Source organism: Gymnoscopelus microlampas (genome assembly GCF_963454915.1).
Source record: "Gymnoscopelus microlampas genome assembly, chromosome: 2".
In the NCBI taxonomy this organism is placed as follows: Eukaryota; Metazoa; Chordata; class Actinopteri; order Myctophiformes; family Myctophidae; genus Gymnoscopelus; species Gymnoscopelus microlampas.
This window is the reverse complement of record NC_139939.1, coordinates 54,099,789-54,126,068: the sequence shown is the minus strand read 5'-3', so window position 1 is coordinate 54,126,068 and position 26,280 is coordinate 54,099,789. Positions and strand designations below refer to the sequence as shown.

Here is a 26,280-nt window from a genome sequence, read left to right as displayed (position 1 = left end):
TTCGCTTTAAAAATATATATATTTCAAAGATTTGCACACATTTTCACGATTTTTCAAAAATAGCAGATCTACAAGCTCGTAGCGCGGCACTCGGTGCTGCGCTACGAGCTTGTAGATCTGCTATTTTTGAATAGCCTAAGTGTAAAATAATGCTTTTTAGCTCAAATCTAAAAATGACACAGTTCCAGGTCTTAATGGGTTAATCCCTATGACGTTACCCGAGGCGAGCCGAAAGCCCCTCAAATTCTATTTTGAACAAAAATGTCAGCCTCGTCTCTGACCATAGCCTGGGGGGCTGCAGCAGCAGAGAAGCGGACGGCCGATTCACTCGACTGCTCACACCGCCAGTAAAACAACCCGCCTCGGACCCAATCAGAAATGTTGTCTGGAAACAGTGACGGCTCCAGGGGGGGGGGGGTACGGGGTGAAGGTTTAGCCCCCCCCCTAAGTCCCCTCTCCCCACAAACCCAATTGTTATGAAAAAATATTTATGGAATAAATAAATTAAATATATCTCTGCTGTCTGGCAAAAAAACAGCTCCAAAGTGGTTTTGTCCATCATTGATAAGAACAGCTGAATGGACCTCCACGCTCACAATGAGGTTGGAGGTCAAAAGGGGGTGGGGCCTGGAGTTAGCAAAACCAGCTAACTCCACCCTCCTTTGGTGGAGTTAGCTGGTTTAGCAGACAGTTTTGAGGATCCAATGGAGTTAGCTGGTTTCTGCCAGACAGCGACGAATTCGATATAAACTGCTCACAAAATGTAAGGAAACTTGAATTTGGGCCAGTATATCTCCCTTTTACTAATACCAATCAGTAAAGTGTTATATATCATTTTTATTGGTGATTAGTCACCTTTACAACGAGGTACAGCTTGTAAGCATCGGGCATTCATGGAATGAGCAACACAGGCAAACGTGTGGGTAGCGCCGAGAAAATATGTGCCAAAATGGCCTGTTAAGACTTTTCTGCTGACATTCAATGTCGTGACATTCATGACATTAAATGGGCTCACAGGTGTGTGACTGCCTCACAGGTGAGTGACTGGCACCTGAACATGGGTTCTGCAACTTTGTTGAGTTTGTGTATGCTCCAAGCAGCAACACGGCCCCCATGGAAAGATGACACTTTTGTCAGGATAAGTGAAGTGAAGCTGGTGTTCCGTTATGCAGAGTGACAGCATTATTTGGTGTTAGCCCTGGTACCATTTCCAAACGTAGGACTAAATTCTGTGAGACTGGTGAAGTCAACAAGGAAGACAACAACCCAGACCCCTTACTTCACTGAGGAACCATAGATTTACAGGCAAGATTTGCACAACGGTACCAAAGACAGATGTCAAAGTTGCAGGGCCCATGCTCAGGTGCCAGTCAATCATACACCTTTGACTGGCCTGCAAATGGTACCAGGGCTGACATCAAATAATGTGTAATCTGCGTAACGGAACACCAGCTTCACTTGCCCTATTGCACGGGCCTTATCCTGAAGGGGCAAACGTGGCATCTTTCTATGGGGGCAGTGTTGCTGCTTGGAGCATACACAAACTCAACAAAGTTGCAGAACCCACCTCTCAGCAGGTGTGTGCTGGCAGGTCGCTCAAAACAAGAGCGATTACCAGCAAAAGCATATTGGGTGATTTTGGCACATTTTTCCCGGCGCTACCTACACGTTTGCCTGTGTTGCTCATTCCATGAATGCCCGATGCTTACAAGCTGTACCTCGTTGTAAAGGTGACTAATCACCGATAAAAATGATATACAACACTTTACTGATTGGTATTAGTAAAGGGGAGATATAATGGCCCAAATTCAAGTTTCCTTACATTTTGTGAGCAGTTTATATGTGAAAGACAATTGACTGACTTCTATGTAAACCATTCTATAACATCATACTTTTTATCTATTTATTAAACTAGGATCGTTGAATCTCGTATTAGTATTATTCATTATTGTTTGTTGCCGAAATTCATCAGCCCCCCATAGCCCCCCCAGTCACAATTCTCTGGAGTCGTCACTGTCTGGAAAATAAGGCATTGTGGCATCAACATTTTTTTTGGTGTTGCGCTGATGTTTGTTTGCTGCCGAATTCTGTTATTATAGGAGGACCAACTTAAGGCCTGCCATGTTGGTCTCAGCCGGTTGTGGAGAAACGATAGAAACGTTTCTCCTGTATCACGACACCCTGTCGCTAAACGTTACTTGAGTATCTTCTATACTTTGACTCAAGTACTGGGGGAGTAGTGGAGTACTTTGTCCTACGGCTGGGTTGTGGAAGAATTGATATAAAAAAGTTATCTCCTGTAATATCTCGACACCCTGTCTGTCGCTATAAACTGCCTGCCTGGACTTCTCAGAGCGTATCGAGGGATGTCGCTGTGATGTGACTGGATGACATGGTAGTTAAGTTTAGTCTGCATTCTTCTTCCCACCGAAAAAAAAACAATATCGGACACCTCCTGCCAAAACCTGCCGGAAGATTCCAGAAGCTGCCAAATAGAAGCGTCGTCCTCCTGCCTGCGCCTCCTCGGCCATCAACTGTCTAACTCTCTAGCTTTTCCTACTAGTGTTTTATATGTTTAAAAACCTTCACCATCCCAAGTGGTGGAGAGTACATCTCTTTGCTGTTGGGTCCAAAACCCTAACTTTTCGGGATTCAAATACAAAAATGGCAAAAGTAGCAGATCTACAAGCTCGAAACGCGTCGCTTCGCGCCGCGTTTCGAGCTTGTAGATCTGCTACTTTTGATGCTTGTTGTGTGACGCTGTAGGATGATCGAGTAGGGCGTTAATTTACGAAAAAACACAAACAGTTGTGAATATGGAGATTAAAGGTTTCTGCTCCGACAGCAACGATTTACTCACTGTCATGCACTATAGGGGATTCGTGACAAAAAGAGGGAGTCCACACAAAGTCCAACGTTTTAAATTATATTTTTTGATCTGAATTAATTAATATTGAATAGTCAAAAGCAATCAAGTACTGTATGAGATGCGAGCAAGTCAGTAATCAGTAATGTGTGCAGTGTATGGATGTGTGGAACGGGCTGTGTGAGTGTTGTATAAAAGGTGTGTAAAAAGGGAACTGAAACAAAAGGGTTAGGCCCCACACAGGCCAGGTGGCAACCCTCAGCAGAGATCCTGCTTCCAGGGAGGAGAGAGAGAGAGAGAGTTAGAGGCTGGTAAGAGAGGTCACTCTCTCAGGGACGTCGCAGGCTCTCAGAAGGTGGGGGGTGTACAAAAGGCTCAACCATTAACTCAGAGGTCAGAGTGACCTCCTCATGAGTCACACTCAACAAGCACCAGGTGCGTTTAATTGACTGATTAGAGTCAGCACAGGGGTAGTGTAATTCGTTTGTGAGCTCAGTACAGCTCAGGTCTTCAGAGAGTGTGCGTCTCTGACCACGTGTGAGTAGTGATTCATGATGTTATTATGTTTAGTTGAATTATATCCCACACAGTTTACTTATGTTGTATTATTGGTGACACATTTGTACTGTTTGTTCAAGTTTGCCAAATACTGTATTGATAATGATTCTGTATGTTTTGTTATTTCTTATGTAGAACCACACACTGACCAACCTGTAACTGTGCCTGTGCATTTCATCAGTAAAAACCTTAAAGGACTTTTATGCCTCCCGTGTCTTAAATGACATCCCATATTGTTGACTACATAGCCCATAAACCTTCACTACAATTAATGGTCCTTCGAACCCGGATAGAGTCAATGATATGGCAACCAGTAGTCTCCCCTCTTCCCCAACCGTGCGCCCCAAACGCTCCATGCAGCCCCCCAGATACCTGGATGAGTATGAAGTTGCATATCCAGGCCAACGTAGCACACAGCATATGCACAGGCACGAAGAGGAGAGAGAGCAGCCCAGCCCTGCTAGAAGCACATCCTCACTGACAGCAAGGCAGAGCATGAATGAAGCCATCGTTCATCAAGTTTTGGAGACAGCGCGTCAACAGAGTGAGACGGCCAGGAAGCAAACAGAGCTCTTGGAGTTTGTCCTGCGTCATTCCCCCCGGTCCTCAGCTCAGTCATCAAGGAGGTCATCACGGCATCAGTCACCAGTTCGCCAACTCTACGACAGATTAGGTGAACTGCCCACTAACCAATTCCCTGCCCCTCACGATTCCCAAACTGAGGAGGACCAAAGAGTCATTGCAGAACTAACCCAGCAGTTCGACCATGCAAATATCCACGTGCAGCAGTGGGAAACGCCACCGCCTATCAACCGAGTCACTCAACCCCCTAATCACGCGCTCGACTTGAACTATGACTTTCAGGCTAATTGGCAGGCTAATGAGCATAACCTGGCTTCCCATCCGCAGCCCAGCCATCCTAATGTGTTAACCCAGGGCCAACAGCAGCTGTTAGGCTCACCAATGGCTGGATCAGAATACAGTGTGCTGTCCTCCTACCCCATCTCACCGGGCGCAGCTGATGCAGCATCACCTAGCCGAATCCAAGCACAAAGAGCCCCTGTTGCTTCACCCCCAAGGCAGCTTAGCCATCAGCCTCGAGTGTGGGTGCCACCCCCGCATTCATTTCTAGCAGCGCACCAGCCAGTACAGGTGCATCCGCCTGTGCCTCAGCCAGCACATCAGTCCTCACACCAGTTTGCGCCCTTGCACGCAACTCAGTCCACACATCCACTTGTGCCTCAGCACATGCCACAGTTTATCCACCAGTCTGCACATCAGCCTTCTTATGGGTCCAACCAGTACTACCAAGGAAACCCAGCCAGGCCAGCACCCAATCAACCTACGGTGTATCAGTACGCACCTGCCAATATAGAAGGCCCGTCGTTTCCTGATTTTACCAAGGAGGATAGAGCCCAATATGTGGAGCTACGCCTTTGCCTCAGCACCCTCCTGCATCCTTCCCTCTCTGAGCACTACAAGTATGCCATCCTGTTGAAGCATATTAAGGTGCTACAGGCTCATCGTCTGGTGCTAGCTCATGCAGAGTCTAGAATGCCCTACTCTGACTCCCTGAAAGCACTAGACGAACGTTACGGACGCCCATATCAGTTTGCACTGAGAGAGATAGAAGACATGGAACGTCTACCGCCTATCCGTGACGATAGGGCCCTCGATGACTTTGCCGTCAGAGTGCAGTCGCTAGTCGGGATGTTGAAGTCTCTCAAAGCTGAAGGTCACGAGGAACTCTACTGTGGCTCAAATGTGAAGCGCCTCCTCAATAGGCTCTCCAAACACCAACAAGAGAGGTTCCGTCGCCAGCAGTACAGGAAGGATCCCGGCAATATGAAGCTGTCTCTCATTGACTTTGCAGAATGGCTGAAGGTTGAAGTCAGATGCTTGGACATTGAGCCCTCCCTTCAAGCTTATGGTGAAAAGGATAATAGGGACAACAGACAGCAAAACTCCAAGCCTAAGGTCACTACAGTGATGCATGGAACAGTCAGTTCTGAAGATTCTCCCTCCGACATGCCCTCTGAAGCAGCTCCTCCTGTTGAGACAAAAGGGAAGGGCAAGATATACTGCCCTTACTGTGAGTCAGAACACTACCTCAGTCAATGTGAGTGCTTCGCCAAGCTGACCAAGACGGAGATAGTAGATTGGATCAAAGCCAAGAGAAGGTGCTGGCGATGCGGCCGTTCTCACCTAGCCTCCGCCTGTGACTTGAAGAAGCCGTGTCGACTATGTAAGGCCAAGCACCTCTCCGTCTTGCATGAAGTCAACCAGAGGAGTGAGAATGAGGTCAACCAGAGGAGCGAGAATGAATCCACCATAACTTCCACAGCAGAGACTCATTACCTGGACCAACCAAATGGTTATAGAGGAGTTCTGCTGAAGATTGTCAGAGTCAACCTGCACTACCAGAACAGAGTGTTCGACACATATGCCGTGTTGGACGATGGCTCGGAGAGAACATTCCTGCTGTCCTCAGCAGCGCGTCGCCTGGGGATACAGGGTCAAGCAGAAGATCTGACTCTCCGTACTATCCGCCAGGATATTAAGACACTGCCAGGTTCACGTATCTCCTTCACCATTGCGCCATCATCACAGCCAAGAAAGCTGTTCACCATTAAAGATGCCTTCACAAGTGAACACCTAGGCTTGTCTCAGTACAGCTACCCAGTTGCTCAACTTCAGAAGAAGTATCGCCACCTCCAAGGTTTGGCACTCACGCCCATCGACGGAGTTCAGCCAACCCTCCTGATTGGATCTGATCATGCCGATCTGATCGTTCCAATCAAGCCAGTGCACCTGGGCCCCCCTGGTGGCCCCGTAGCTGTCAAGACTAACCTCGGCTGGACACTCCAAGGTCCAGCAAAGTACCTGCAGCAACAGCTCCCTCACATACAGTGCTTGTTCACTGCAGTTTCCTCTCCTTCTGCTGAGCTATTCAGTGAACAGCTGTGGCAGTTGGAGGTCCCGCCTTTCAAAAGTGAGAGGTCAGTGACCAGATCCAGACAGGACAAGTACTCAGTGGACCTGTTGGAGGCAGAGACCACCCGTGTAGAGGCCAATGGAGTGCTTCGAGATGCTACTCCCCTCCTGCGAGTCCAAATTATGCCCAAGCTGCAATTTCCAAAGGACGTTGTGATGAGAAACATGTGGAACACCGGTCCCGCCTTCCTTAAGCAGCCACGCAATGGCTTGCCACCTTCACCTGCTGTCACCGAGGTCTCGGATGAGACAGAGACAAAGAAGTCTGCATTCTGTGGCCTCACCATTCCTACTCCACAACCCCCAGCCGCTGAAGACTACTCCACCTTCAAGGAGCTCCTTGAGGCCACAAGCAGGTCACTGCACGGGGCGGCCTCCCAGTCAAGCGTTCCCAGTGCAGATTTCCAAATCCTCCAGAGTGCGCAAGGTGGACAGAATGGAAAGGCGATTTCATCCAAAAGTAAGCTCCTAACACTTGCCCCAGAGTATGATGCCTCTAAAGGCCTCATCTACAGCCAATCTACCAACCTGGAGGAAGGTGCTGTGCACCAGATTGTGCTGGAGCCCAAGCACCCGGTCACACAGCTCATTATACGGCAGTATGACAACAAGTTATTCCATCCTGGAGCTGAGAGGGTCTTTGCAGAACTTCGCCGGAAGTTTTGGATCCTCCAAGGCCGCGAAGCAGTGCGGCGCCATCAGAGATCTTGCCCAGAGTGCCAGAAGTGGAGAGCGAAGCCAACCATCCCCAGGGTGACAGATCTGCCTTGTCGTCTCCACCTCATGAAGCCTCCATTCTACTCTACAGGAGTGGACCGCTTCGGCCCGTTCCAGGTCAAGCGACATACACAAGACCGGTGGCCAAGCTCATCGAGCTTCTGGCCATTCCAGACGACACCCCGACCACAGCCCCTGGGGACAGTTGAGCCTTCTCAGGAGCTAATTCACACCGTGACTTAGGGGGCGGCTGTACAAAAGGCTCAACCATTAACTCAGAGGTCAGAGTGACCTCCTCATGAGTCACACTCAACAAGCACCAGGTGCGTTTAATTGACTGATTAGAGTCAGCACAGGGGTAGTGTAATTCGTTTGTGAGCTCAGTACAGCTCAGGTCTTCAGAGAGTGTGCGTCTCTGACCACGTGTGAGTAGTGATTCATGATGTTATTATGTTTAGTTGAATTATATCCCACACAGTTTACTTATGTTGTATTATTGGTGACACATTTGTACTGTTTGTTCAAGTTTGCCAAATACTGTATTGATAATGATTCTGTATGTTTTGTTATTTCTTATGTAGAACCACACACTGACCAACCTGTAACTGTGCCTGTGCATTTCATCAGTAAAAACCTTAAAGGACTTTTATGCCTCCCGTGTCTTAAATGACATCCCATATTGTTGACTACATAGCCCATAAACCTTCACTACAGGGGGGATGGACCTTCGGTGGACTATACCCCTTACTTTACACTTTGGGCTATTCAAAAATAGCAGATCTACAAGCTCATAGCGCGGCACCGAGTGCCGCGCTATGAGCTTGTAGATCTGCTATTTTTGAAAAAGCGTGAAAAACATTTGTAACTGTCAAATGTAAACAAATTCTGTATTTTCAAAAGTTTTTTGGGCGGATTTTGTTAGTTATTTTCGTGTTTTGGTTACTTTATTTCGGTTTTAGTGTTAGGGTTAGGTTATTTAATTCTTATTTTTTGCCTGATTCTACCGATTTCATATCAAAAGAAATCACGGATCTGTGAGAGTGAGGGTGTCGCGTCGTACGCACAGTGAATGGCCGTGACGCCCCTGACCGGAGCTGACGCCCACTCTCCGCTGGAAACTTGTGGATATACTCTCCCAAACCATGCACCCCACCCAGCTGTACCTTGTTGGTCTAACGGCCTGCTCCACTCCATCCTACTCACTCAGGCTTCGTCCACACGTACACGGGTATTTTCATAAACGTAGCTTTATATATGCGTTTTGGGGGGTTCGTCCACACGCAAACGCGTTTTTGCTCCATGTAAACGCATCTTTTGGAAAACTCCTGCCACAGTGTAGATTTTTAAAAACTCCGGCTATGTGTTCCCGTGTGGACACGGTAAACGGAGTTTTTGCATGGGTCGTTTAACGTTTAGCCGTTGTCGTGTGGACAGAGAGATTTTTTAAAACAGGGCCGTGTAGACGCGGAGGTTTTCAAAAACGAAAACGAAATATCTGCGTTTATGAAAATACCCGTGTACGTGTGGACGAAGCCTCAGGCTGCAGGCTAGCCAACAGTGAAGGCAGAGGGGGCGGGGCCGTCAAATCACGTACTGTGGCCATTGATTTTCCCCATGCGAGATCAAGGTCATAACTCAAGTACAGTTTTGAGTTACATTTAGTTTACTAGAGTATTTAGAAATAATAATAATAATACTTGAAACTTCTACTCCACTACATCTCAGAGGTAAAAAAAAACCTCAACTTTTAGAAATGACTTGTTTTGCAGTGGTGAAAAGTACTTAAAGACGCACTGAAGTGACATTTTCGGTCATTTTATTTTGAAGGTTCAGCCTGAAACGTCGGCTTAACGACTCTAAACCAATCAGAAGGTCCCATCCCTTCAGGCTATGGGACGTTGGATCTCAATCACTTCAGCCGTGCGCAACACGGCCAGTGTTTGTTTACAAGTGAGAGAGAGAGACGGCCAGTGAAGCACGTTTGCTACTACCTGGCTTATTTCTAACCTATAATGTTTTCAGATACATATTTTAGTGTGCAGATTAAGTTTAAAATGAGTAATACACTCATCTTCAATGAGATTCAAAACGGAGTATATCTGTAATTAAAATCAGCTGTGTTTGAAGAACGTGCAGCTATGGGAATCAAACAGGTGCATGTAATCAAGATTCTTTTATATTCATGAAGGCTGCGTTATGTCATCACGCAGCACGTTTTCGTTTACAGGAAGTAATTAAGATTGGCTTTTTAGGGACTTTAGATGTAAAAATACACAAAAATTGTTTTTTTCATTTTTTTGGGCATCTATTGTTAGGTATGCCCATATGATGACCACGGATATGCTCTAAAAGTGTGAAAAACATATTTTTCATTTCACTACACCTTTAAGTAACACTTAATCAAGTTCTGTACTTAAGTACAATTTTGAGTTACATTTACTACTCTTTTTTTATAGGCTACTATATATATAAAGTCTCCAATACAGAGGCAAACGTTGTACTCTTTTACTCAACTTCAAATATTTTTAAACTTTACTTACTAGTTACTTAAATATATTACACTGTTGTTATTATTATTATTATTTCAACATGTTTTTTTTGCTGCAAGCTTGAACATCTGCTATTTTATGTTGGAAGTTTGGAAAAATTTGAATAATTTTGCATTTTTCAACACAAATTTTCTCTTCTGTGGGTCCCTGCATGGCACAAACTCTTTTCAGATGGGGGTCCGAGGCCAAAATACACATCAATTTGGGGGTCCTTGAGATGAAAAAAGTTTGATAAGCACTGCTTTAAGTAATAAAGTACTTCCTCCATACAGATGTTCCCTCTGGGTATGATCTCGGTGTCGTATGACGAGTGGGAGTACCCGCTGGACACGCGGGTTCGAGACGGCGTGGGCATCATCGTGTCGGGGGCCACCGCCATGCTGAGGGAGAAGGGGGAGGTGCCAGAGGCCCAGGGCAGCTGCTACAGCCAACCGGGAGACAGGAGCCCGGGGAAGCTCCCGCCCAGTGCCCTGCGCAGGTCAGACATACGTCACTGTGTGTGTGTGTGTGTGTGTGTGTGTGTGTGTGTGTGTGTGTGTGTGTGTGTGTGTGTGTGTGTGTGTGTGTGTGTGTGTGTGTGTGTATGTGCTCACGCGCGTGTGTTGTTGTGTGTGCGTTGTGCAGTGTCACACCAAAGCATCACATAACTGTGTAGTTACAATGCAGCTATAGTTTCACAAGGACATTTCCCACCTCTAGAACATGTGATCCAGATCATTACCTTAATGTGCAACATTGTTTTCTCACTCAACAGTGAACAACATACAGTATAAGTGTATACAGGGTATCTGCACATTTATAAAGTGAAAATGTAAGGACTTTTAAGACATTTTTAATACAAAATTGACCAAATTGCAAATATTGTGAAAATGGTCGATCTGCAAGCTCACAACGCCTCCCACTAGTTTGGTTATTTTCACAATATTTATTTACTAAATGTAATGCCTACAATTACAAGTGCTTGTTGGGGTGGGGGGTTCCCCAGTTCAAATAAGATTATTTTGGGGGGTCGCGGCACTGAAAAGTTTGGGAACCCTTAGTCTTCTAGATTAGAAGATGCTTATCAAAGCGTTTTGGCCTTGTTCAGAGACAGACTGGCAGCCGCCGCAGCTCAAATCCAATGTGATTTGTGGCCTATATCCAAATTGGAGTCTAATTGTTTTTTTTGGAGTCTGAATGGCAAATAAAAACACACACATGGATTGCAATCACATTCCTTGGCCTTGTTCAGACTGCATAACACTGACTCCAATCTGGATAGGAAATCAGATTTGGGCTGGAATTTGGGCTGTCGGTCTGAACAGGGATAATAATTACATTCCTACCACTAAACTACAGATTAAAGGGACGACAGATGAAAATTTGCCTCAGGCTAACTCTGGCTCATTTACATGGATGTGAAAACTGACATGTTGATTAACCCATTGAGACCTGAAGCCGATTCTACATGTCTCCTAAATCCCAACAGTTTTCTGAAAAACGTATGTTTCTATATCAGTGGTGCTCAATCTTTTTCATGTCAAGGACCCCCAAAATGATATGTATTTGGCCGCGGACCCCCATCAAAATATGTTGTTCCAGGGACCCCCAGAAGCAAAGATTTGAGTTAAAAATGTTCGCTTTAAAAATATATATATTCAAAGATTTGCACACATTTTCACGAATTTTCAAAAATAGCAGATCTACAAGCTCGTAGCGCGGCACTCGGTGCCGCGCTATGAGCTTGTATATCTGATATTTTTGAATAGCCAAAGTGTAAAATAATGCTTTTTAGCTCAAATCTAAAAATGACACAGTTCCAGGTCTTAATGGGTTAATGTGCACTGTCCCTGGTAAATAAATAGATAAACAAATAGAAAATAAACAAAAAATATGCCGTGCCTTGCCTGACTTTCATGACTGTGATGAAGATGCACTTGGCATCGAAAATGCCAATTGCGTCACTTTGTTTAATTGTAAAATAAAAAGGCATTCATTAGTCTGTGATGCTCCGGTGCTTTGTTCTTTGTTTTGTCTGATGCCGTGCCTCGCATCGCTACCATGTCAGCCATGAAATCATAAAGCTCCGAAATGATGCCTGGCTCTGAATCATTACCCAACCTAGAGTTTAGAGACGGAACGACCGTTCCGCTTCGGTTTTGAGGTTGTCTTTTAACCCTTTAAGACCGGGAACGCATCTGTGTGTCATTTTTTGATTTATTTGGCTCTTCAAAAATAACAGATATTATATATAGTGCGGCACCGAGTGCCGCGCTCCGAGCTTGTAGATCTGTTATTTTTGAAAAATCTTTGAATATACGTATATATACATTTTAACTCAAATCTTTGCTCCTGTGGGTCCGTGGAATAATCTTATTTTGAGATGGGCGTCCGCGGACAAATATATATCATTTTGGGGGTCCTTGACATGAAAAATGTTTGAGAACCACTGATATTATAGCAACATAAGTTTAAAAATGTTTGAACTGTTGTTTTAAACATTTAGAAGACGTGTAGAATCCCCAGAAGCAAAGATTTGAGTTAAAAATGTTTGCTTTAAAAAACATATATATTCAAAGATTTGTACAAATTTTCACAATAAAGCAAGCGTGGCACTCGGTGCCGCGCTATGAGCTTGCAGATCTGCTATGTTTGAATAGCCAAAGAAATCTAAACATGACCACGGATTCTAAAGTCTAAATGGGTTAAACGAGTTCCTTTGTTTTTGTTGTATGAGTCTTAACGTACTGATGACAGCAATGAGAAGGGAGGAGATGTACTGCACATATTAACCATATTGATATTATATCTATTGTGTACATTCATCCAACCGTCTCAGTCTACACACACCATTGAACCCAACAGGTCTTTGAGTGGGTTTTTTTGTGTGCCCTGCTTTAACATAACACGTGCGCGTAAGTGTGTGTGTGTGTGTGTGTGTGTGTGTATGTGTGTGTGTGTGTGTGTGTGTGTGCGTGCGTGTGTGTGCGCACGCGTGCGTGCGTGTGTATGTGCGTGCTTGCGTGTGTGCGTGTGCGTGCGTGCGTGCGTGCGTGTGTGCGTGCGGTTGCTTGTGTGCACATACGTGCACTACTGTGTTTTACACCAGTGGACTCCTTGTCATTAAGTCGGGATTAAAGAAGCTTGTATCAGCTTTGTTCTCTCATGCCTTTTTTGTTGTTATGTGGACGCGTGGACGTGTGTGTGTGTGTGTGTGTGTGTGTGTGTGTGTGTGTGTATGTGTGTGTGTGTGTGTGTGTGTGTGTGTGTGTGTGTGTGTGTGTGTGTGTGTGTGTGTGTATGTGTGTGTGTGTGTGTGTGTGTGTGTGTGTGTGTGTGTGTGTGTGCGCACGCGTGCGTGCGTGTGTATGTGCGTGCTTGCGTGTGTGTGTGTGTGTGTGTGTGTGTGTGTGTGTGTGTGTGTGTGTGTGTGTGTGTGTGTGTGTGTGTGTGTGTGTGTGTGTGTGTGTGTGTGCGTGTGTGTGTGTGCTGCGTTTGTGTGTGTCTCTTCAGTCTCTGCAGCATAATGGAGGCAGTCAAATCTTCTTCTGAAGAAATGAGAGCATGCACACACACACACACACACACACACACACACACACGCACACACACACACACACACACACACACACACACACACACACACCTACACGCACCGTTCTAGCTGGTTGCTGTTCTCTGCATCTCCTCTTGTTTGATGCTGTGATGTTGTGACAATATGCATCTCATTTGCATTGTTTTGTGCACCGTATATGCCGGTGCTGTCGGAGCAGAAACCTCTTATCTCCATATTCTAACTTTCTGTGTTTTTACGTAAATTAACACCCTACTTGATCATACTACAGCGTCACACAGAAGCATCAAAAGTAGCAGATCTACAAGCTCGAAACGCGGCGCGAAGCGGCGCGTTTCGAGCTTGTAGATCTGCTACTTTTGATGCTTCTGAATTTGAATCCGGAAAAGTTACAGTTTTGCACATACAGTATGAGGTTTCCACCCGACAGAGACGATAGTGTTCAGTACAGTAAGACCATGGCGCACTTAAAATGCATCTAAACAGAACCAAGGCCACTTGTGAATGACGTTGCTGTTGGGCCGAAACCTTGTATATCCATATTTCATAACTTTTTTTCATGTTTATGCAATGCGTTGTGTACTCGCAGATTGGCTATTGTTTTTTAAGTGTCATTGGGTTTTATAAATATCAAACCAATAAAAAGTAATAACGTAAGAGCTTGTGACTGAAAAAAATACTATTGGTGTATATAATATACCAAGGTCATAATGCACGTTTACATACCATACTGTACGCTGATGATGTTCTCTTTTTTTTTGCTCTTTTTTTTGCACTCTTTCTCTTTTTATATTTTTAACTACCCAAGTGAAAAAATGATGTATTTTTTTTTGTGCTAAAGTATACTTTTAGTAATGATAGTATACTTCAGCAAGTGTACTTCAGATAAGTAAATTTGTAATTAAATTGTATTTCTTTGGGGGGGGGGGAGTACATAAAAGTATATTAAAGATATGTTTTAGCATATCTTTAGTTCAACTTTTAATATACTAAGTACTACTTAAGTCTTTCCAAAATAAGACAATTTAAATGTAATTTGTAAAAAGAGTATATTAAGTATACTTCTGAAAAATATATTTAGTATATTATTTTTTCACTTGGGTATTATTATTATTATTATTACCTATGCTGCTGCCTTGTCTGAAGGAAGCCGAACAAAAATGAGTTTTACTCTCATGTAAGACGTAATAATAAAGCACAACCTTGAACCTTGAAAAAATAATTAAAAAAAATAACTAAAACAAATGTTAAAAGCCAGAACACAATAAAATCATCTTAACGCAGTCATGCTTTCAATAAACCAAAAATGTACTATTGCGAGGCTATAGCAATATCTTCATATACTTATTTATATTAGAGCTAGGTTTAGGGATAACTTGACTAACACAAATGTCTCAGGAATTAGCCTAATAACCTAAATAATAACTACATTGTTGGTTATTTTTTTCCCCACTTTCTGAAAATGAACACTTTTGGACATACAAGGTTTCTGCCCGACAGTAACAATGAGCATCACTGCTGCATGTGGGGGTGTTTTGTATGAAGGGGGGGGGGGGATAAAAAACCCACCATGACGTTAGCTTTTGGCCGTTTGTTCTATACTTTTGAGATTGGGGCTTTTTATTTATAGCAGCGAGTTCTTTTGTTGTGCCTTTTGCCCAGGGAAGACTTAACTCAGCATGTATTACTGACTTATTTATTCAGTCTTTATTTAACCTGCACTGTAGATTACACACGTTTAAACACAACCTAAACACAAGCAGAGAAGAAAGGAAAATAACAAACAAAGTGCAGTGCAGTGAAAATAACAAAGTATCACATGACATTAGGTGACACGCTTACAATATATACATCAAATGCATACATTTACAATATGCCATCTATCTACAATATCGATACAAAAGTCCTACTTGTTCTAATAAACACTTTTTGGTGCAACTTAGACACATCCTCAGGGATGTATCCTGGGTTCACTGGGTGTTTCGCAGTGTTGATTTTGACAGCAAATTATGATTTAGTTTTAGTCATAGTCTTTTGAATAAAATTCAATTTAGTTTTAGTCATATTTTAGTCATCTGATTGTTTTTAGTTTTTGTCTAGTTTTCGTCGACTAAATATCATAAGATTATAGTCGACTAAATCTACAGTTGATTTAGTCGACTAAAATGTATTTTGGGCGGTGCCTTGATGGCGTCGTAATGGCTGATTTTACACTTGGTTGCATGCTGAAAATAGCCGATCTACAAGCTCACAACACGTCGCAACGCGTCGCAGCACGCCGCGTTGTGAGCTTGTAGATCTGCTATTTTCAGAGTGCAACACCTGAGCGCAACCAAGCATAAAATGACTTGTCTTTTAGTTCTACTGGATCTCTTCTCCACTAGTCCCTCACTAACATTTGTGTCTAGTTTTTATTTGTTGACGAAATTGTAAATATATTTAGTCTCAGTTTTAGTCATCATAGCTTAGTTTATATTTAGTTTTTATTTCGTTTTCGTCAGTGAAAAAAGGTAGTCGACGAACATTTTTCGTCGTTGACGAAATCAACGCTAGTGTTTCGGGTCTCGCAACATCATACACCCTCGCCCCAGGGGACCCAGCCAGGGTTGATCAGGCCCCGACTTGTGGGGTCCACGGATCCTCCCGCTTGATCCACAGCCATCTTTGACATCTTGATGTTTTGATGCCTCTTCTGTTGTGCAGTCTCTTCTTTTTGGCAGTAGGCCACATGGCCCGGCGATGTTCTGAATGCCTCACATAGGGTGGAGTGTGGAGGGTCTGTGGGCACTGTGGGGTGATTCCGAGCCGGGCTCCTCCTACGTCTCACCAGGTACTGGACCTGTGTGTTGGACCACCTGCTTCCCCATCAAACATTTCATTTGGCCCTGGTGGATCTTCAGGCCATGCTGGTTCTTGCAGACTTTGCCACATGTACAGACTGCACTCAGTAGGGTTTTTCCGTAGCTTGTTTGTGGGTGCACCCTCACGGGAGCAAAACAAAAACACACATTTATCTTCAAAATATACTATTTGTCTCTTAAAACTAACATCTCAGGAACCACTCTGGTGATTCCAGAGTTCGTTTTTTTGCCCGGAGAGCAGTAAGCTAATGGATAAACAAAAAACAATGCTGATGCCCCCCCTCCCCCCTCCCCACCACACCAACCAACTTCACAGTAAAGGATGCCGTCATGGGTGCTTTTTATGATTTATCATAATAACTGTGAGAGCAGAATGATAGATTGCATCTACAGTAAGGTGCTACTGCAGGGGTCATCAATATGTCCATACACAGACAAAATGTGTTTGTGGCAAAGACTCGTCCTTGTCCTTGTCATAAGGCCCTTATTACTGAATGTCAGTCTCCAGGTTTTCTTTAGAATATGTATGACACTGATTTATGATGACACTATGACACAATAGGGGAGTCCAATAGTACAGTGGTTCTCAAACTGTTTTATTTTCAATGACCCTCATAATTGTGTGAGTGTACACAGACCAGTATTGGTCCATTTGGATCAATGGATTCAAGCTACCCCTGAAGGTCCTTCAACCCACTTTGAGGTCCACAGCACTACAGTGTTGATTTTGTCAAAGCCTTTGTCGTAGCTTTTTGGATAAAATTCCATTTAGTTTTAGTCATATTTTAGTCATCTGAAATGTTTTGTTTTTTGTCTAAATCTACAGTTGAGTTAGTCGACCCAAATGTATGTTGGCGGTGCCTTGATGGCGTCGTAATGGCTGATTTTACACTTGGTTGAATGCTGAAGACGATCTACAAGCTCACAACGTGTTGCAGCGCGACGCCGCGTTGTGAGCTTGTAGATCTGCTGCATTATTTTCAGAGCACACCCGAGCACAACCAAACATTTTAGTCACATTTTTATTTGTTGACGAAATTGTCAATATAGTTAGTCTTAGTTTTAGTCATTGTAGCTTAGTTTTTATTTAGTTTTCAACAGTGAAAAAAGGTAGTCGACGAACATTTTTCGTCATAGTTTAAGTCGACGAAATCATACATTTAATGCTATAGCTTCAGTCATATTTGTATGTCCATGTCAAAAATACCCCCCGCTTCCAAGTCACAGCAGAGAGCAGCCTGCACCTTTTTAGTCTCAGAACAATGCCAAGTGAAACAGTTGGGACATTTGAAATGCCACCAAAGTGTCCCACTTGCTTCTAACTTGGAACACCTTTCAGTACTAGCGTCCAAAAAAAACACGTCCAAAAACGAATTAAAAGTTCCATTACCTGCGAGTTGTGTGTCAAACCATTTGTATTGAGTCACATTTAAGATTTGCCCATGGGATTTCCAATAATAAAAAGTACTCGGGGATAGCTGCGTCTAGAGGCAGTGATGTCAGACTTCGGTGAACCATAGACCAGGGGTCTTCAGAGTTACTACAGGGGGGCCGCCAAATCTTTGTGTGGCTTCTTTTTTTACATTAACCACTTGAACCCTAGCTTCTGAGGGGGAACATTAGCCGAAAATAGCCGATCTACAAACTCACAACACCTCACTCTGCGAGGCGTTGTGAGCTTGTATATCGGCTATTTTCAGCTAAGATGTGTTGTCAAACAAGTCTATTATTAAAAAGTTTAATCTGCAACACAATTGTATACAATATGTAGTGGGGGTCCCTGCTTCATCCCTCTCTCAGCTAATTGGGGTCCTTGGCCTGCAAAGCGTTGAAGGCCCCTGCCATAGGCGATGTAACTAAACCGTCGATATGTGGGTCTTGTGGGTCACTCACACCGTTTTGGTGTCAATAAATCCCTGTTATAATTTTTCCATCGCTGTGATAAAACACTGTTTAATATGATCCCCGAACCATGGGCTAATCCAAGATGATTGTCTAAATCTTCCTGGACTATCGAGTGGCATTAATCCATTCAAATCGGGAACGCATCTGTGTAGCCACTTAAACCATTATTTTATACTTTGGCTATTCAAAAAAAGCAGATCTACAAGCTCATATGAGCTTGTAGATCTCCTATTTTTGAAAAATATTTTTTTTGCAAATCTTTGAATGTTTTAAAGTTATTCTTTTTTTATCAAATATTTGCTTCTGGGGGGTCCCTGGAACAACATATTTTGAGATGGGGGTCCCTGCCCAAATACATAAGTTTGGGGGCCCTTGACATGAAAAAGTTTGAGAACCACTGATTATAGCGACATAAGTATTTTCAAAAAACTAGAAAACATTTGTAGAATCCCCAGAAGCAAAGATTTAAAAATGTTTAAAAAAAATATATGTTCAAAGATTTACACACATTTTCATGATTTTTCTAAAAAATAGCAGATCTACAAGATCATAGCTATGAGCTTGTATATCTGCTATTTTTTAATAGCCCAAAGAAATAAAAACAACTAGAAAATGTGCTCCTCGGAGCACAAGTCTCCGCCAGCAAGTATTGGAATTTATTCCAAGATTGGAACTTTTTCTGCTAATATCTCCTGACTAAATGTTAGCTTGGCTGATGGCACTGATGTCACTTTGAAACATGCAATGCAATGTTTCAAAGTGACTTACCTATTTATAGGTATGTATTTCGTCATGCGTCTCGCTAGCCAATCAAAGCACACCCTTTCAACATATTGTCACGTGTCACGTGAAGCTTGACCAATGTTAGCTTGGTCGAACCAAAGGAAATCAAACGAAAACATACTCTCCACCATGCCTTCGGCCTGGCGGAGACAATGACACAGATGCGTTCCCGGTATTGATGGGTTAAGGAGATGCACGCCTGCACTGTAATAATCAGAATTGTACAGTTGAAGGGGGAGTAGTAAGTCTAGACACAGCCCTGCGGGTACAGGAGGGGGACGAGAGAGAGAAAAGACATTTCCAATCCCTTCTTAGCCGTGTCAAAGCTAATTAAAACTTCAGACTGTTGTTGTTCAGAGCCTTTTGGTTTCCATTTCCTGCTTATTAGGGACCCTTTACTGTCATCTCTCTGAGAGCATATATCTATAGCTCTAGAAAATAAGCCTTTTGGGGTTTTAGTGGGAAAATCATGCAAATGTAAAAGTTGTCGCCGTCTTTCTACAAAGTTGCTCCTCTGGGTTCTGATAGTAGCTTCTTAGTGAAGTCTCCCCCTCCCCTCTTTAGATGTCTGAGAGAGAGAGACAGAGAGAGAGAGAGAGAGAGACAGTCAGTCAGAGAGAGAGACAGCGAGACTGAGAGAGAGAGAGAGAGTAAGATACAGAGAGATAGAGAGAGACATAGAGACAGAGACAGAGAGAGAGACAGCAAGACTGAGAGAGAGAGAGAGAGAGAGAGAGAGAGATACAGAGAGAGAGATACAGACAGAGAGACAGAGACAGAGACAGAGAGAGATAGAGAGAGACATAGAGACAGAGACAGAGAGAGACAGCAAGACTGAGAGAGAGATAGAGACAGAGATATAGAGAGAGAGAGATACAGAGAGAGAGACAGAGAGAAACATAGCGACAGAGAGAAAGTCAGCGAGACTCAATTCAATTCAATTCAATTTTATTAAAGTGTCAAATCACAACAAGTTGTCTCAAGACACTTTACATGTAGAGAAGAGACCCAACATCCCACCCTGAGCAAGCAATTTTGCGACAGTGGCAACGAAAAACTCCCTCTTAATTCAACAGGAAGAAACGTCAGGCAGACCCTAGGCTCTAGGGCGGGGGCCTTCTGCCTCGACCGTGTTGGGGGAAAGAAGAGAGAGAGAAAGGGAGAGACAGAGGAGAGACAGAAAGAGATACAGTGCAAGCAGTAACAATAACAATAATAGCAAATATAATAGTGTAAGATACTAGCATATGATAGTATAATATAGTACAGCAATAGTGTGTATGCAGTATATAATGGAATAATATAAAAATGTTTAAGATAATATAATATGCGGTATAGTGTAGTGTAGTAGAAGTCCACGGTCGTGTCCAGGTCGTGCTCCATGGAGAGAGGCCCGGTCCGGTCCGCAGTCACAGTCTTGAGCCGCAGCTGGGGGTCCGTAGTAACAGTCCATAGACTCCATGGAGAGGCCCAGGCCCGGTCCGCAGTCACAGTCTTGAGCCGCAGCTGGGGGTCCATAGTAATAGTCCATGGACCTGCGACGTGGGTGGTAGGAGAAACTCCGGGGAACGAGTCCCCGGTTGTAGAATTAGTGGCAGGCCTTACTAGAGCGTGAATCCGTACAGGGTTAATTACGATTGTACCAATGGGACACAAACCCACACAACCAAAGGGAGGACGGGAAGAGAGAGGACGAGTGGAGAGAGGAGAAAGGGGAAGGTGGGGGAGAGAGGATGACTATAGGGGGACTGAGTCTATACACTTCGGCTATAGGCTTTATCATAGAGAAAGGTTTTTAGTCTAGTTTTAAATATACAGAGTGTGTCTGCTTTACGGACTGAGACTGGGAGAAGGTTCCACAGCTGAGGTGCTTGAAACTTAAATGCTCTACCTCCTGTTCTAGTTTTTTGGGGGTTTACTGGAACCGTAAGCATTTTTTCATACTGTGGACGCAGTGGTGTTCTGGCTGGTTTACGGGGCTCGATGAGTTCTTTGAGATATACTGGTGCCTGTCCATTGAGAGCCTTGTATGTGAGGAGGAGAACTTTAAACTCTATTCTGTATTTAACCGGGAGCCAGTGCAAAGAGGCCAATGAAGGAGTGATATGATCTCTTCTTCTGGTTCCTGTCAGTATGCGCGCAGCGGCATTCTGGACAAGCTGCAGGCTATTTAGGGACTTACTTGGGCAGCCTGATAGTAAGGCGTTGCAATAGTCCAGCCTAGAAGTAACAAATGCGTGGACAAGTTTTTCTGCATCATTTTGGGACAGAATGTGCCTAACTTTTGCAATATTACGCAGGTGAAAAAAGGCATTTCTTGAAATTTGTTTTATGTGGGACTGAAAGGACATGTCTTGGTCAAACGTGACTCCCAGATTCTTTACAGTGGCCCTGGAGGTCAAGGTAATACCATCTAGGGTAAAATTCTCATCGATTAATTTATCTCTGAGGTGCTTAGGGCCGAGTACAATAACTTCAGTTTTGTCCGAGTTGAGGAGTAGGTAATTACGGGTCATCCAACTCTTGATGTCTATAAGACATGCTTGAAGTTTAGCCAGTTGATCTGTTTCATCTGGCTTCATTGATAGATATAATTGTGTATCATCTGCATAGCAATGGAAATTTATAGAGTGTTTCCTAATTATCTCACCTAAGGGAAGCATATATAGAGTGAATAGTATTGGTCCAAGTACAGAGCCTTGTGGGACTCCGTATTTAACCTTTTCGCGTAGTGAAGGTGTATCGTTAACGTTTACAAATTGAAATCTGTCAGACAGATAGGACTCAAACCAGTTCAATGCAGCACCCTTAATGCCAACCAGATGCTCAAGTCTCTGCAACAAAATATGGTGATCAATAGTATCAAATGCAGCACTGAGGTCCAACAGAACCAGTACAGAGAGAAGGTTATTATCGGATGCAATCAGGAGGTCATTTGTGACCTTCACCAATGCCGTCTCAGTGCTATGGTGTGCTCTGAATCCTGACTGAAAAGCTTCAAATAGCTTGTTGTTATGTAAAAAATCACACCCTGTGTGAAGGAAGCGGTGCCTTTGGGGCGGGGCTTAACTCATTTCAGTTCGTCCCTATTGGTGGTCTGAGTCCACTTACCAAATTTGTACTTGGTAGCATGCTGCAAACTGGAATGATGGCTGTTTAAAGCCCAGCCAATGGGCAGACAGAGGGGGCGGGGCTTAGGTAATTACAGTTCGTCCCTATTGGTGGTTTTAGTGCATGTACAAAATTTGTACTCCGTAGCATGCTGCGAACTTGAGTTATGGCTGTTTAAAGGCCAGCCAATGGGAAGACAGAGGGGGCGGGGCTGCAGTAATTCATGCTTGTCCCTATTGGTGGTCTAAGTCCACATACCAAATTTGGACTTGGTGGCATGCTGCAAACTGGAGTTATAGCTGTTTAAAGTCCCGTGCCCTAAACGGGCGGACGGACATAACAGACGCTGGGGGTCCCTGGACCCCGCTTTGATAACTTCAGCAATTCATGCTCGTCCCTATTGGTGGTCTAAGTGCACATACCAAATTTGGACTTGGTGGCATGCTGCAAACTGGAGTTATAGCTGTTTCAAATCCCGTGCCCTAAACGGGCGGACGGACATAACAGACGCTGGGGGTCCCTGGACCCCGCTTTGATAACTTCAGCAATTCATGCTCGTCCCTATTGGTGGTCTAAGTGCACATACCAAATGTGGACTTGGTGGCATGCTGCAAACTGGAGTTATAGCTGTTTCAAATCCCGTGCCCTAAACGGGCGGACGGACATAACAGACGCTGGGGGTCCCTGGACCCCGCTTTGCTAACTTCAGCAATTCATGCTCGTCCCTATTGGTGGTCTAAGTGCACATACCAAATGTGGACTTGGTGGCATGCTGCAAACTAGAGTTATAGCTGTTTCAAATCCCGTGCTCATCATCCCGTGCTGATACGGACGGACGGACGGACGGACATACGGACAAAGTCAAGCTTAGAGCGGTTGGCACCGCTAAAAATCACATAACTGCTTGGCGACTGCTTTCTCAAGGATTTTAGAGAGAAATGGGAGGTTCGATATAGGTCTATAGTTAGCCAAAATGCCTGAGTCGAGAGTAGGCTTCTTGAGGAGGGGTTTGATGACAGCTACCTTAAAGGACTGTGGTACGTAGCCCGTCACCAGAGACATATTGATCATATCGAGTAGGGGTGCACCAACCGGGGTCAGGGCCTCTTTAAGCAATTTAGTTGGGACTGGATCCAAGAGACAGGTCGTTGGTTTGGAAGATGTGATCATTAAAGTGAATTCGGAGAGCTCGACCGGGGAGAAACTGTCCAAATATACACTGTGTCGTACAGTCACTTCTGAGGATATTACGTCGGAGGGCGGTCCGGTAGGGGCTGAGAGTAGTAGGTTATCAATACTATCTCTGATAGTATTGATTTTACCATTGAAAAAATTCATGAAATCATTGCTGTTAAGGGATATAGGAATACGCGGATCAGTAGAGTCATGACTTTTTGTCAATTTGGCTAGAGTGTCAAAAAGGAACCTATGGTTGTTTTTGTTTTCCTCTATTAGAGAGGAATAATAGGTGGCTCTGGCATTGCAGAGAGCCTTCCTATATATTTTAAGGCTGTTCTGCCAGGCTATACAGGATTCTTTCTGTTTGGTTGAACGCCATATCCTTTCAAGCTTACGTGACGTTCGCTTGAGATTTTTAGTTCCAGAGTTATACCATGGGGCTAGCCTCTGTTGCTTTATTACCCTCTTTCTTAAAGGAGCAACAGAGTCAAGCGTTGTCTGAAGGGAGCCTGTGACATTATCAACAAAGTGGTCGACCTGAGAGGGGCTATAGGTATAAAGATCTTCAATTGTATTGGAATATACTGAGTTGATGGCTGATGGTATTGCTTCCTTAAATTTGCCCACAGCACTATCAGATATATTTCTACCAAATACATTTTTGTCCAATGGTGAGTAATCAATTAATGTAAAATCAAAAGTTATTAAATAGTGGTCGGAGAGGTTCTCATTATATGGGAAGACTATGAGATGTTCAATTTCAATACCATAGACCAAAACAAGGTCGAGGGTATGGTTGAACTTGTGAGTAGGTTTATCTACACACTGAGAGAAACCAATTGACTCAATTAATGTAATAAACGCTTTACTGAGGCTATCGGTTGCAACATCCACGTGGATATTCATATCGGCAGCCAGAATGATTCTGTCAGAGTCTAGGACTAGGCGTGATAGAAACTCTGAGAATTCAGATAGAAATTCAGTGTAGGCCCCAGGAGGGCGGTACACTGTAACAAACAATAGAGGCTGTAATGATTTCCAGCTTGGGTGCGAAAGAGTGAGAACCAGACTTTCAAACGTTTTGTAAGTCAGCCTGGGTCTGGGGCTGATTATTAAGCTTGAGTTGAATATGGCTGCAACGCCACCTCCAATCTGGCCGGTGTCTCGGGGAATATGAGCATTTATGTGACTTGGTGGGGTGGCTGTATTTAGGGGGACGTATTCTTGCTCACCCAGCCATGTTTCAGTAAGACAAAGTAGATCAAGATGGTTGTCTGATACGATTTCATTTACCAATACACCTTTATAGCGTAGGGATCTAATGTTCAGGAGTCCACATTTAATTATTTTATTTTGTGGCACTACTGCATTAATTTTGATCTGTGCCAAGTTTTTATGCACAACTCCTCGAGCCCTTGGTTTCACATGCCTAGGGGGTCGAGTAGTTTCAATTGTTCTGATTTGTAGGGTAGGTGGCTGCTCTGGTGGAAGCACAGAGAAGCGTGTAAGACTGCAACTCTGCTTCCTGGTCCCAACTCTGGGTGGTCATAGTTTATTGTCGATAAACTTGTCTATATTTCTAGAGATGAGCGCTGCACCATCCCAGGTTGGATGTATGCAGTCTCTCCCCATCAGACCAGTTTTCCCCTCGAAAGTTTGCCAATGGTTTATAAAGCCCACGTTATTATCTGGACACCACCTTGATAACCAGCGGTTGAATGAAGACATACGGCTGTACATCTCATCGCCAATCATATTTGGCAGGGGACCAGAGAAAACTACGGAGTCCGACATTGTCTTTGCGTATGTGCACACAGACTCAATATTTATCTTTGTGATCTCTGATCTCTTAAGTCGTGTGTCATTGCCACCGCAGTGGATTACTATTGTATCATAACGTTTGTGTTTACTTGTAGCCAGCATTTTTAAATCTGATTCGATGTCGCCCGCTCTGGCCCCAGGGATGCATTTGACTATGGTCCCTGGTGTCACTAACTTCACGTTTCTCATTATAGAACTACCAATAACCAGAGTTGTTTTCTCAGTGACATATGGAGGGGGCGTGTCACCGAGTGGGGCTAACGTCTCACTGCTAAACTCAACGGGTGTAGCAGCGAGTGGGGAAAATCTGTTTGAAACGTGAAGTGGTTGGTGTCCCGTGTGCTTTTGTTTACTAGGCCTACTACGCCTACGACCAGGAGCAGTCACCCAGCCGTCTTGGGTCGTGGGGTGCGTGTGGGGACTATGATCAGTCACGATCGGTGACCGTGACTGGTAATGTCCCCCTGTTCCCTGTTGCACGGGAGCAGAGGCTAGGCTAATGTGAGCACCGCTAGCTATAGTTTCCTCTAGCCGCCAGAGCCTCCTCTCCAGCGCTGCAAGCACACAGCACTTGTTACATACATCCGCACATTCAATAAAGGCGTCGGAGCTGTAACTATGCATGTGACATTCAGCACAGGAGCGAGGATGAGAGCGAGAAGGGAACCGGGGGGAGGAGTGAGAAGCCATCGCCCAGCAGGCCAGGGTAGCCGCTAAGCTAAAGCTAGGCTAATTGTAAAGCCAACAACCAACGGCAAAGTTAGTCCCTTAGCTAGACAATCAGCCCAAGCAGCGATAAAGTCGCCACACAGTAGAGAGATAGGGTAGTAGTTAGCAGTGGCAGTGTGTGCTCAAATCACAACAATACAATAATATCAACGTTAACGTCTTGCGCAGCTAAACGATACACGTCTCGCTAGCTCAGACAATACAGGAAGTGACGCAATACGCTTACCGTCAGGGCTACGTCAGGGTTGCCAGGTCTGAGACTGAGAGAGAGATACAGAGAGAGAGACAGACAGAGAGAGAGATACAGAGAGAGAGACAGAGAGAGAGAGAGAGACCGAGACCGAGACCGAGAGACCGCAATTCACACTCATTAAAGTGCAGATAATTATCCTAAAACGACTGTAAAAGCGTCTCAATGAGAAGAAATGAAAAACAATGCCTGTAAGCACTTCTGGCCTCCGGCACTATAAAAAAAATATCAAATTCCCAGCCAACCTCACATTGTTTATCTTTGCAGCAGCTACAGTAGCAAGGATCATTTTGTCCCCAAAAACCTCTGGTGATGCTCTAGTCTAATGAATGAATTTTAAACAAATGCACTTGGAGTTTTATTTTTAAACACTTACAGTAAGTGCTTAAAAATAATACTTATAC

General features: G+C 44.1%; 1 protein-coding gene across 1 annotated transcript in view; it reads left to right on the top strand.

The window, feature by feature from the left end:
• LOC311035178 (glutamate receptor ionotropic, NMDA 2A-like) overlaps positions 1-26,280 on the top strand; it is a gene marked incomplete at both ends in the record, with an annotated part of 279,959 nt that overhangs the window by 151,704 nt on the left and 101,975 nt on the right. The window contains one exon of the mRNA XM_084043257.1: positions 9,957-10,162. Coding sequence (XP_083899383.1) covers positions 9,957-10,162 — 206 coding nt within the window. The remainder of the gene's footprint in view (positions 1-9,956; positions 10,163-26,280) is intronic.